This window comes from Pseudonaja textilis, chromosome 9 (genome assembly GCF_049901715.1).
Source record: "Pseudonaja textilis isolate UNSWEBS1 chromosome 9, rPseTex1.2, whole genome shotgun sequence".
Taxonomy (NCBI): Eukaryota; Metazoa; Chordata; class Lepidosauria; order Squamata; family Elapidae; genus Pseudonaja; species Pseudonaja textilis.
In genome coordinates this window covers 6,698,295-6,712,312 of record NC_141998.1, presented here as the reverse complement: position 1 = coordinate 6,712,312, position 14,018 = coordinate 6,698,295, and the positions used below count along the sequence as shown (strand labels likewise).

At 43.4% G+C, this 14,018-nt stretch overlaps 1 protein-coding gene across 1 annotated transcript in view; it reads right to left on the bottom strand.

Moving 5' to 3' along the window:
- Positions 1-13,536, bottom strand: part of SLC25A37 (solute carrier family 25 member 37) — a 37,298-nt gene extending 23,762 nt beyond the window's left edge. Inside the window, exon 1 of the mRNA XM_026714974.2 lies at positions 13,091-13,536. Within this exon, the coding sequence (XP_026570759.2) occupies positions 13,091-13,396 (306 nt within the window). The 5' untranslated portion in view covers positions 13,397-13,536. The remainder of the gene's footprint in view (positions 1-13,090) is intronic.
- Between the last annotated feature and the right edge of the window lie 482 nt (positions 13,537-14,018).

Sequence of the window (14,018 nt, the reverse complement as noted above, 5' to 3'; positions counted from 1 at the left end):
GGTCATGTTAGCTCAGGAATTCTGGGAGTTGAAGTCCACCAGTCTTAAACTTGCCAAGTTTGAAGACCCTTGTGTTAGAGTAATACAAGAACAGGAAATGCATCACAAGAACAATAGAGACGAAACCTGGAGGGGCAATGTGATACAGGAAACCACTACAATAGAGGGGAATGATAGAGCTGCATATAAGATAGAGCAGGGGTCTTCAAGCTTGCCAAGTTTGAAGACCCTTAGGGTTTTTCCTGCTTGAGCAGGGAGCTGAACCAACTCTATTATTCTGTTGAGAGTTGCCACCAAGTTGGATTTCCCCAGAAAGTGATTTCCAGCGGTGGTGGTGAGAATCCCTCTTACCAAATGACAGAGACAGACACAAAGGCACTAGAAGTTAAATTCCACTTTAGGTATTCCAGTTACACAACACGCCCTTGGTTACAGCTGCTGTGGCCTCAAATGAATGACCTTCTTCTTGGCTAGAGTGCTTCGAAAGCCTTTTTATCAGGAAGAAGGCGGCGGCTGCCAAGGCAGGTTTCTGATGCAACTTGGGGTTTTCTCCTCTTACAGTTTATTGAATTTCAGCGCGGGGGGGGGGGGAAGGCAATGGAGAGGCGAGGCAGAAGAGGCCACTCCGATTGCTCATGCTGGATGCTGAGAGGGCCTTTCAAGAACCTTGAGGAATTTCAAACCAAGCTGTGCAGTTCAAACGTGTTTCATAATAAGGATCAGGTTATTCAATGGTCTGCAGAGTATTACCAATGAATCGCAATCAATAAAAGTATATCCGTGGTTCTTGTTTTTTTCTTTCCTTTTCCCCCCAAGCCTATACGTTTCTTTAAAACAGGGGTCCCCAAACTTGACAACTTTAAGACTTGTGGACTTCAACTCCCAGAATGTTCCAGCCAACATGGTCAAAAGGTCAAAAGGTCAAAAGGCAGGGTTACGTTGCCACGGTCAAGCCAACCAATGAATTAGATTAGAATTAGATTAGAACTCTTTATTGGCCAAGTGTGATTGGATTTTGGAATTTGTCTGGTGCAAATATATAAAAGAAAAGATACATTAGTCAAGAGTCGAGAATCATCAGGTACAACACTTAATGATAGTCATAGGGAACAAACAGGCAATCAAATCATACTAGGAAACAGTCAATATAAATTGTAAGAATACAAGTGACAAAGTTACAGTCATACAGTCACAAGTGGGAGGGGATGGGTGATAAGGAGTGATGAGAAGATTAATAGTAATAGTAGTGAAGATTTAGTGAATAGTTGGACAGTGTTGAGGGAATTATTTGTTTAGCAGAGTGATGGCATTCAGGAAAAAACTGTCCTTGCGTCTAGTTGTTCTGATGTGCAGGGCTCTATAGCGTCGTTTTGAGGGTAGGAGATGAAACAATTTATGTCCGGGATGTGAGGGGTCTGTAAATATTTTCACAGCCCTCTTTTTGACTCATGCAGCATACATGTCCTCGATGGAAGGCAGGTTGGTAGTAATTGTTTTTTTCTGCAGTCCTAATTATCCTCTGGAGTCTGGTATCTGTCCTGTTGGGTTGCAGAACCAAACCAGACAGTTATAGAGATGCAGATGACAGACTCAATAATTCTTCTGTAGAACTGGATCAGCAGCTTCTTTGGCTTAAATAATTATTCCTTTGGCTTAAATAATCTCCTTCAAACGGAAGGGTAACTATGAATATGCCAGGGATGGACTTCAAAATTTTTTAGCAAAGGATTCTCTGTCCGGTTGCTGGGTGGGCATGGCCATGGCCTAGTTGGCCTCCTGCACCGCAGCGTGTGTGTGTGTGTGTGTGTGTGTGTGTGTGTGTGTGTGTGTGTGTGTTTGCCCTCCCCGGACTCCGGAGGCTTTCTTCGAGCCTCCGAGAGGGTGAAATAGGTGGGAAGCAAAGTGAATAACTAAAATATTTTGAGATATGGGATCTGTTCTATCATTGGTTAAATAAGAGAAACGGGAGTTAGAACCGTGAAGATTACAAGAGAAAGATTAATCTCATGAGCAGGGTTGTTTATTGTAACTTATTAATTGTGATTAATTTTGATTAGTTTTACTAAGCCAAGGACTACTTGCATACTGCAAAACAAAACAATTTTCCATCATTATCATAAGTAAGTTCTCCAAGCCTAACCATCAATTTTAAAGGTTGATAGTATCTGACACATATTATATTCCTGTGGTGTAATATACGACAGAATTTAATGCAGAAGGAGAGCTGGCTTAACAGATTTACAGCAAAATAAAGATAGGCTGCAGGCATTTCCTGATTCACAATATGGACTATCACTACTTTAATCTTAGCAAATACCTATGTAGGATTTAGCTTTCTCAACCGTCTTTCGCTAGGAGATTCCAAACACTAGAAATCCAATCTGCGTAAAAGTTTGAAACAGTCTACTTTTGGAGGGGCGGAAAAAAGCATTTTAAGCTGGAAGTTTACTTTAAATGCATTACACAGGCTAGTCAAACGTCAGTTGCAAGAAGCTCTGGTATAATGGCTTGAGGATCACAGCGGTTTAAGTGGCCTTTGAATCACACTGCTTGTACCAAAGCATTCAGACTTTTTAGCAAGTCACGATGAAGCAAACTTTACTGGAAAAACTAGCAAGGCATGAAACCGAAGAACACTTTTCTGCTTTATGTGATATAACAGAAAAACCACGTGCTTCCTGCAGCCGAGACAGCACTGGTAAATTTCACCCTGGGTGCGTATTAGCACTCTCTATCAAATAACCAGGAAATGCATTAAGCCCTGCTTTAAACATAGCCTAGAAAACAATGCAGAACCCACCCAGGTTGCATTCAGGGTGTCATTAAAAGCCAGGCCTTCAGGCATCACCTTTAGAAGATTAGCACATGTCAAACAGGTCAAAGGTACTTAGCATGCTCACCGTATTTGTGCAGACAATCTGGGCTATCTCCAATGCCAAATAAGTTAATTATTTATAGGTAGTCCTCGACTTACAACAGTTCGCCAACAGTGACCATTCGAAGTTTCCACGGCCATGGAAAGTGACCTTTTCCCATTTATGACCGTCGTGGCCTTCCCATGGTCACACGATTTACATTCAGATGCTTGATAATGGACTCATGCTTAGGACAGTTGCAGTGTCTTGGGAGTCATGTGATATGCTTTTGCCACCCTCTGACAAGCAAAGTCCATGGGGAAACCAGATTCACTTAACAACCATGTCACTAACTTAACAACTGCAGTGATTCACGTCTACGCTGGCTTGGGCATGTCGTGAGGATGGCCAGTGGGCGGATTCCGAAAGACCACCTGTGTGGAGAATTAGTGCAGGGAAAGCGCCCGAGAGGGAGACCACAGCTGCGATATAAGGACTCTGCAAGAGGGATCTAAAGGCCTTGGGAATGGACATTAACAGCTGGGAAACCTTCACCTCTGATCGTCCAGTTGGGAGGCTGAAGACAGTTGGAGGCTGTCAGGATTCCAGGCTAGAGGCTCCTATAAATCCACCCCCATTCAAACCAAAAGCCTCTAGCCGCATCTCAGAGAAAAGAAAATCGATTTATTAGAAGGGGCCATGTTGGCGTTTAGCTGGGTGCAGCCGATACTAAATTGCATCATACATTTCCCCCTTGACCCTGGTCTTCCCCCCATCCCCTGGATGTGACTTCTCCAATGGGACACATCCGTCTCCAAAAGTCATCCATCATGCTCTCCAATAACCTTCTTACGCTCTGACAACTTTGGACTGCTCTCAGAGTCGGCTATCTGTCAGGATTCCAGCAGTTACTCCAATTAAATCATGAGCCTCAAACCACACTCCCACAACTGGAAAGGATTTATTAGAAGTTAACATGCCGGCATTAGCCTGGGCATAGCCGACTCTGAGATACGTAATTCACTGTCACCCTTGATCCTGCTTCCACCCCCCTCCACCCCTCTGGGTGTATCATCCAACAAAACATGTCCATATTCAAGAGTCATCAATCATGCTCTCCAATTAGATTTTTTTTTTCAAAGCAGAAGCTTCAGTCATCCAATCAGTCTCTGAAGAAAATATGAATGGAATGTACTTTCGATTCCACACTGCTGCCTGCTCTTTGAAACGCTCCCCTTTCTTTCCGTTGACAACTATAAAACGTGTGCACAAAACGTTTTATGAGTTGACAGCAGCATGGCCTTCTCCAATTCGAAGAAGAGACCCTCGTTCAGCAAGCTGAGGCCAAGAGGCAGTCCCGGAACCAGCAAAATCTGGGCGCTGGACGGGAGACAGATGTATCTGTCCTCAGCGTGGAAGGGATTCCCACTCTCGAATTGGCCTTTTTAGCCACACTAGATGCTGTTTTAGGGCCTCTTTTCAGAGCATGATACCACAGTCTCTTGAGACTGAAGGATGCCAATACAAATAGATTCACTTAGCAAGAAAAGTCATAAAATGGGGGACAAAACTCACTTAACAAACTTCTCATTTAGCAACTATAAATTTGGGACTCAGTTGTGGTTTTACTACCTGTTATAAGAATCCCTGATCTACTTGAATACAATAAATCACAGGGGATTTTAATAAAGTAAAACCTCCGAGTGAAACTCAACTTCTCATCCAGGTACTTGAGTTAGAAAACATAAGTGGATTATAATTCCTTGTGGCTTTTTTTCATCCCAAAACTTTCTAATCTGTTTTTCAGTATTGACATAATTCTGGTATTTCCTATCCCAGTACTGGCTAGGTTTGACTCTACTTTCCAGGAGTCGCTACAATGGACAGGTATACTGGTCTGTTTGGGATGATTTACAATTAACTCCATGGGATTCTGAAAACAAGATTGTTTGTTGTTCTTAAAAATAATGTCCCCGAAGTCAGATAGTTGACATGTTTTGATTTTTTATAAAGAAAAAAACCTGTGGTTTCTTTTTTGAAAGAATGGCCATTTCAAATCCTGTAAACAAAAACGTATTGAGCAAGTTCTTACAAACACCTGGAGCTTCCAATCCGTTGTTCTAAAAGTATTAGTCTGTATTCAGTTTGAATAAGAAGCATTGCGAGCTTCAGTAGAAATCATTGAACTGTAAGCCTTGTGCTTGGCCATCTTCTTTCAGATGTAAACACCGGGCTAAAATGCCAATTGTTTTTATAAAACATTGCAGTCTGTTATATGATTTTACAGTTGGGCCTCCAAAGACATTTCCTATAGAGCCACAGATGTAAAATAAATCAAATTAGTATAAACAGCAGTTTCTCATTCCTGTGGCTGTCTTATTTGCTTGCTTTCATGTGTTCTTCTGTAAAGCTATCACATGAAGAACACATGAAAGCAAGTAAATAGACAGCCACAAGAATCTCTGGTATTAATGGCTTGAAGATCACAGTATGATCCTATGGCTGGATCCATGCTTCGGGCATTTGTTTTAGAATAGTAAGTCATAAAAGTCGGATCACATGACATGTTAATGTAGGATAATTTTCAAGTCCATACTCCTCACCATATCATATCATCCAACTAACATTCACCCCAAAACATTCAATTATTTGCATACAAAATACGCATAGATTCCTATCCCCCCCCAAATCAACATATTTCTAATGTCACCACAGACATCCCTATAAATGTATGCAAAAATACTTAAACTACAGTGTATTCATAGCACACAACCTGGTCTTATTTCTTATTCAAAGGAACTCATTCAACTGACAGCAGTCTCATGCACGCTTTGTTTACCTTCATCAGATACAATTCTTATCCCATTTAGCAAACAAACTTTGATTCCACATTTATGTGAAAAAACATTTTAGACTGTAGAAACCCATTCAATTTACAACACGGTTTTTCTAAACCAACGAACTGTGTGTGTGTGTATGTTTTCTTAAGTTTTCGCAGGTATGTATGAACAGAATACACAAGACTGATTATGGCAGATGAGATTCTGCCGAAACATTGAGACAACTTTAAAAGCACAACTATAATGACATGGGAAAATACCCAAACAAAGCTGAATACCATACATACATACATACATACTTACTTACATACATACATACATACATACATACATACATACATACATACATACTTCATATCTGACTTTCATGCCTTTTTCAAGGACCTATTGAAGAGCAAAAATTAGGCGGCATTCCATGTGATCAAACCAGAACTTTACTGCCTTCCTAAATTTCTTGTCATTGTCATCTGTCATAAGTCTTTTGATCATCCTAACCCAGGGGTGTCAAACTCGATTTCATTGAGGGCCACATCATGGTTGTTTGACTTCGGGAGAGGGGGACAGGGGTGTGTGAGCAGCTCGACGTCACTCATGTTGAGGGCACCTGTGGTGGCCAAGACTTCCCCTCAGATCCTTCCTCCCTCTCATTACAATCTCCTTCCTTCTTTCTCTCTTCATCTTTTCTTCTTCCTTCCCCTCGTTCCTTCCTTTTCCTTCCTTGCTCTCTTCCCATCTTTTTCTTTGTCTTTCCTCTTTCCCTTTCTCCTTTCCTGTACCTTCTTGCCTGCTCAAATGCAAAACATTTCTCCTTTTGTTTTGTTTTTAGTTTGTTTTGCTAGCCCTCTGCCAGCAAAAAATGGAGCCCAGGGAGGCGTTGCATACAACCCTGCCGGGCCCCGTTTTCAGCTGTGACAGTCTCTGGATCTGACCCGCGAGTCTTGAGTTTGACACTCCTATCCCAACCTATCCTCTTCCCACTTTGTAAATTATTATTTATTTAGCGTATGATGAGACCCTGACAGAAGTCAACATATATACACAGTCCACATAATTATAAATAAAACTTCTATGGGAGCATTGCAGTCACCTCATAATTGGATGTCCATTTCAGCTATCCAGCTGATTGCCTCTGACATTGCTTCATGCATATCTTCTGGGGGACAAGAGAACACACATTGTGGGCAATCTTTGCATATCAGCACCACAATCGCAACAAGGGGGATCTTTCCATCCCCAAGGATACAGAGCAAAGGAACTTCTTCCAGTATCACACCTAATTCTGTTCAATTTTGACAGACAAAGGAGGCCGGTCAAAACTAGGTGGTTTGGTAGAGGGATCACTAACGGTCAGGCCACCAGAAGGTACCGTGGGCCAGTCCTCTCTCCAGGAATTCTCAGGGTTAAACTAGGTAGTTGTTACATGAATAGCTGTTTTCCAAGCTGGTCTATGGGATTTCAATCTTGCAATGGGCTGTGCATTGCTCCTCATGAATAGGGAGGCCCTTGGCCTTCAGCATCTTTGGCCATAGGCAAATGAGAGCTTGTTGATTAGTAAATTAATCCCCCTGTAATTTCTGCAACCTTTCATGTTACTTTCCCATTCTATAAGACAGCAATAAGGGCAGGCACAGATGCACCCTTCACACGTATGTCATACAAGTCTCACAACCACAAACAAGCTCTATCCATATGTTCAGATACTTTTGTCATTGTGTCTGGGAGCCCGTAGTGGAATCAAACCTGTCGATTGGTTAAATGTCCGTGGAGATTCTCAGTCATCCAGGACAGATCATGGCTGTCCCAAAGATGCCGTCAGCACAATATTTATATATTAGCTATTTAATTTATATTACCGCCCAACTCACCTAAGTGACATAATTAAAACAACAATTAGAAATGAAACAAATTAAAAGCTATTAAAACAATAAAACTAATTTTCTGGGAGAGAACAATACCTTGCTACGAATGCAAACAACCAACAGTCCCAAAGGTGGTTTTCCAAGAGGCAAATGGACATTCCTGTTTTTCTTTGAAGATGTTTCGCTTCTCATTCAAGAAGAGCTGAAGAGGGTTCTTGGATGAGAAGCGAAATGTCTTCAAAGAAAAACAAGAAAGTCCAGCTGCCTCTTGGAAAAAGCACTTTTGGGGTAACCATGACCTGGGTGACTGAGGATCTGCATAGACACATAGCTACGCCCTTTGGACAGAGCTAAAGAAGCTTCTTGGAGGAGAAATAAAATGTCTTCAAATAAAAAACAAGAATGTCCAGCTACCTCTTGAAAAAACCACCTTTGGGACTGTTGGTTGGTTGCATTCTTGGCAAGGTATTGTTCTCTCCAGCAAATTAGTTTTATTGCTTTAATAGCTTTTATTTTGTTTTCATTTCTAATTGTTGTTGTTTAAATTATGTAAGTCGCCCCATAGTCATTTAATTGATATGGGCGGGGATATAAATTAAATAACTAATATATATAAATACAAGGGGCGTCCAAAGGAGGAAACTGTGGTCCAAAGAAGCAAAAGGAAGAAAAACATAAATCAGGATGTAAAGACGACCTAAGTACATCAACTGCAGCGGGAAGGTGCATCAAATGAAAATGGCATGCTACCTTTTTAAAAGCGGGGGAGGGGGCTGTTGTTTTGTTTTAATTTTATTGCCCTCAAATCTCAAAAAACCAACAACACACATTCTCCTTTAGTAGCCACCAGTTGCAGGACTGGCACATTGGAAAGAAAACATGTAACCCAACCTTATTCCAGCATTCCATATTCTTAAAATGATATTATAGAAAATAAAATCATGTCAAACCCCTTTTTTTGTGTGTGTGCAAAATAGTGTCTCCACTCTTCAAAATATAAATTTGTGTTCCAAATCAGCAGGTGCCTCATTTCAGAAGATTAGTTTACGTTTATTATTTAGAATATTCTTCTATGAGTTGCTTTTAGGTAGACCCAAATAAAAGCCTGAGTTGTTAAACCCGCTCTAACCTTTGTTAGAATTTGTTGCAATTTTAAGTATTGTTTTGCAATAAGAGTTAAATAGTTGCTCTTACAATATTATTTATTATAAAAGTGAACAGAATAAATAAATTTGCAAGTGGTTCACGTCCCATTGACAATTACTGCGTTAGTCACCGTATTCAAGTTAATGTTACACAAATATATTTTGCCCAAATTCCACTATTTTCTCCTACCTACCAAACTTCCACTCAAACCACCCTCAAATGTTTGCAAATACCTGTGTAAGTATGCAGCTGGAATTTGTAATATGAATAAATACAGAGAGAATTTCCCCAACCTCAAGTAGCTTTTCTGTTTTAGAGATCTCTAATCTGTTAAGCCTGCCAAATCACCATATTGGGAAAATTAAAGGGTATGCTTAAAATGGTTTATGTTGTTTCATGATCCCACTTGGCAATACTTCTTTAAGAATTTTCAAGAAAATCATTTAAATTTGCTGGGGGGGAATACTGTACTTTCAGAATTTGGATATTGTCCAATTTTGTACAGTATTTTGTTTTACAGGATTTATGGTATTTTGAACAAAAATTAAAATTTCATTCTCCATTCTGAATTTACTACTTTACCCATATCATCTGACCCTAAGGTGGGGCTAATCCTACCGCAGAATAAGTCTATCTTGTACCAATAATCTAGATGGGGTGTCCAACCTTTGCAGCTTTAAGATTTGTGGACTTCCAACTTCCGAGCATGGCTAGTTGGGAAACTCTGGGAATTGAAATCCACAAGCCTTAAAATTGCCCAGGTTGGACTCCCTTGATCTACAGCTACCTGATTTCAAACCGGTCATAATTAAAATTAAGCAAGCCTGGGAGGGAATTAATATATTATAAATAATAAATAATAAAAAGTAAATAAATTTTAAATAACATTTAAAAATCCTCAGCAAAGGGACAGGAAGTCAGTTAAATTAATTTCCCAGTTATGCCCACATCAAATCTCACGCAGTATCATTCAGTTTCTATTCAGACCAGCTTGAGACAACTATTATGAAATGCTTCTACCTAAAGCAGCAACCTGCTTTGTACAATAGAAGCCACGCGTTGTTGCAGAATACTTTATGTAATGGTATGTGACCTTGGGAGACAAAAAGAGACCCAGACTAGTCAACAACCAGATAAGTAGCCGAGTCCAAAGAAGGAATGAGGATGGAGCAAACATCTCAAAACTGACCCTTTGTAGTTTCTTGGACTGAGCTGGGCTTTTGAAGCTTGCAAGATTCTGTTAAGATAACCTTACTATAAGGCTAGTATTTCTGGGTATGCTTTGTGTCTGGACACCTTGCAATGAGCCATAACTAGCTGGGTTCACCCAACACACCTGATCCCAAACCAACAAAGCATGACGTAGCTCAGAGGTCTCCAAACTTGGCAATTTTAAGACTTGTGAACTTAAAGGAGAATTCTGGCTGGAGAATTCTGGGAGTTAAAGTCCACAAGTTTTAAAGTTGCCAGGTTTGGAGACCTCTGACTTAGCTCGTTGGGGGAATGAGACCTCAGACTCTCAGTGGCGAGAAAAAAAACAGGTCCTCGACACACGTTCGATAGTCCAGGCTTATGCACAAATGCCATTTTTGTACCCACAGCATCACCCCCAAGTTTATGGTTGCATTCCAGCACTCTCCCACTTCCTGTTCAATTGGTCATCCTGAAAAGATTGACATGGAGTCAGCAATTTTAACAGCAAAGCAGAGCCCTGGTGTGTGGAGGGGGGAGGGTGTTCCGCCAATTATGTCCCTCTCACAGCAAAAGGTGTTCACGGGCTTAATCTGCAGGTTGACTACCCAGCTGAACAAGCTCTGCTATTAATTTGATACTTGAAAGAGAGAAACAGGCTGTTCTTGTTAACAAGAGACACAGCAATAGGCATATAAAGAGACTCTGACCTCAGGAACAAAATTGCACATTCAATATATGCCACCTGCTTTTCTTAACTGAGAAAGTGGGGAGGGAGGCAAAGCATATAATTATTGGAAGAAGACACACACACCCTCCTTAACTAGGAGCAAACTTTTAAGTTCCCTGGTGTCAGGTCATTAAAAGGAGACCCCAAAATTCAAAATACTTTTTAAAGTGTCTTCAATATTTGCAGCGGAGCCAAGTTTGGCTCAACAGCAGGGAAGAATCCAGATAGGAGTCCAAGGGAAGAGTTACCTTACCATAACCCGTTTTTTAGATGAAAGACACAAAGGCTTCAGGCACCATGTCTTGTGGCCCAGTGGCTAATGTGCAACGAATTCCCCTTCCTGAGAACTCAACTGGGCAATGACCTGCTCTAACAGCTACTTCCAGAATTCAGTGGAAGGAATTTGTGAAGCCAGCGTTGAAATTCACACCAATGGATTCACCACGTACTACACAGCACAGTGGAGTGAGCAGAAAAGAAAAACAACATGATTTCCTGCTCCAATTCCTGTCCTGAGCTACAGGTGAAATCCACCTGCAAACCTCAAGGCCTTTCCTGATGCAACTGAGAAGCACATTGCCACGTTTTTCTTAATGAAAGTTGTAGCACCGCACCCCACACCCATGATGTTATCAGGCTGCACGCTGTTGCCCATCCACGCAAGGCAATTCCACAGTAGAAGCTAAGCTGTTTCTCAAACCACATTTTGCTGGAGGAGTTATGACATGTAAACACTTAACTGCCACTATTGCAAAAATTCAGCTAGGTGAAGAAAGCATTGATTTTCCTTTTTCTTTTTTGAGGGAAACACAAGCTTCCTTTCCTTTGATGCTAAGGGAACTCGGCCCAAGTTAAGCAATTCAGAAACTACCCCAATTTTGCTCAACCAGGAATTGCCAGGTTGCAAACAGTAGCAGTGAAGTCATTTACTTGATGGCTTGTCTTTTCTGTAATTTGAGCTGTGAGCCCTTAAAAGTTATACAGCTATATTCAGTGCCCGGCAGGATGGGTTAGAACAAGAGTTTACAGAATTCACCACATCCCGATGTGAAGTTGCATTATCAGACTATCTGCGTTTTATTCAAAAGAAAATGCATTTATGGGGCTTAGAGCCATAAATGGTTCCTTGGGAATAAGGTCTGATCAAACATCCTACTCAAGACTATGCTGACAAGGCCTAAACACACACACATAAGTGTACAGGTCAAAAAATAGGATATGGCAGCTCACACACAACCTTCAGCAATATTTTGAAGGAAGGGTTGGTGCCAGATGGGTAGAATGGTCAATTTAAAAATATTCTGTGTGTGTGTGTGAGAGAGAGAGAGAGAGAGATCAGCAGTATTGGAAATGACAAAGGTAGGAAAGATGATTAAGCAATCTGTGCCACCAGAAAAGAGATCACTCCCAACTAGAGAAGGTGGATGGTCAGGAATCAATGGTCGCAGTAATTCCAGATTTGGGCCCCAGTTCAACACGCAGATGCTACTCGGGGACATCTACACAAAGTATTTCTCAGCACTACCCCAGCTCTTCACAAATTTACTACATTTGCAGATTAAAGCAGAGTCTTTGCTGGCCTTCTAATGAGGTTAATTCTTAATGCCAGGGATTAATAAATGCCCAATTAATGAGGCTGAACTGATGCTCTTCTCCACACGCTTGTCAAAGATCAGCTGTACGTCCAGCCAGCATCTCTTAAGTGAGTTTCCAAATAAAGGGCTCTTTGGGATTACCAGCCAAATCTCCCTCCTTCTGGCCAAGAAAGGCCAGCTTCGCATCACACCAAACCTGTCCAATGGATGAAGCCACCCAAGGGCTGCAGAGTACCTGCCACATCTGGAAACACCGGAACTTCCAATCCCATAATTAGCGATACATGTGATTATTATGCCATTCCAAGGCCCAGGGGCAATTTTTGTGTACCTTTTCCAAGAGGAAGCTGCAGAGAGGACACCCAAGACAGAAACAGATTGGCTGGCAAATGATCAAAAGCGGCCCAACAGATCTCTTTGGAGAAGGGAGAGGGGGTGTAGGCAGCCTGGAGCAGATCAGCCCTGATCCAAAGTCAGGTTGTTCCAAAGACCCAGCTGCCAGGGCGATTTCGCAATCCCTAACTGCAATTTGTAGACTTGCAGAGAGCCAGTTTTTTTTTTAAAAAAAGTTATATGTTACAGGAACCCCGACGCTTAAAATGAATTCTTTTCAACCCGGTAAGAATGCCAAAAAAGGGAACCCCAAGATTAGGTGCAAGAAGAGCTGGGGGGAGGGGGGACAGGGAAGACTACCCAGGAGCGGGTCCCCTCTCCCCCAGCCAAATGTGTAGGGTCGCGTTCTCCGGCTGCAGTGATGGGCTTTGTAGTCCGGCAAGATCAGCGAAGCAGGGAGCCTGGAGGAAGGAGCAGCTCTCTCCAGCTCTGGCGCACGCGTCCGATTTCCTCCCCACCTCCGCTCGTTCCCCCGACCCACCTTGACGGAGTCCACGGGGTACATGACCGTGTGCTCCAGGATGCCGGCCACCGCCCCGGCGGTCATGTGCGTGTAGAGGGAGGCGTTGGTGGGCAGGCACTCGTAGTCCTCCACGCAGGGACTCTCGCCGTCCATCAGGAGCCCCGTGGCGGCGGCGGCGGAGGAGGAGGAGGAAGAAGAGGAGGACGCGAGGCTGGCCGGCGTGGCCGGCGTTTGGCCGCCGCCGCCGCCGCCGCTGCTGTTGCCGCCGATGGTGGAGCCGCCTCCGCCGCCGTTCCTCCCCGCGACGCTGCAGCTCACTTCCATCCGCGCGCAAAACAAGGCGAAGCGGCCGCTGCGGGAGGGGAAGACACCGTGGAGGGAGGGCAGGAGGGAGGAGACGGGGCGGGAAGGGGGGGGAAGAGAAAGTTCACTTCGGAAAGTAACGCTCCCCCCCCGCCCCCGACACGCCCTCCCCGACTCGCCAACCGCCGGGCCAATAGCGGCGCGTAAAAGCGCAGCGCCCGGTGCGCCATTGGCACAAGCTGGGTTCCTCGCTGCGTCGCGGCTTCCTGGCAGCCAGCCGCTGGGGCGCTCCGGCTGGGAGCTGGAGGTGACTTGCAGTCCTGCCAGCAAATCCTCAGGAAGGCAAAGGGGGCCGTGCTTTGCGCCCGCTAGGCGGGATCCAGGCCTGCGCTTTCCTTGCCCGCCTGCCTGCCTGCCTTCCCTGACAAAGACGGCGAGGCGCAAATGCCAGCCGAAGGAGGGGGCGAGACGGGGACGCCATGGCATCGAGCTTAGTGTCAAAAGCGCAACGGAGCTGTGTGTGTTTTGTTGCTGTTGTTTACGAGTTGGGAAAATGTGGGTCGGGCCGGAATGAGTTGAGGCATGCATTGAGTCTTGGCCGGCCTGCAATGCCTAGTGGGGGAATTGACAAGGGCCTGGGTTT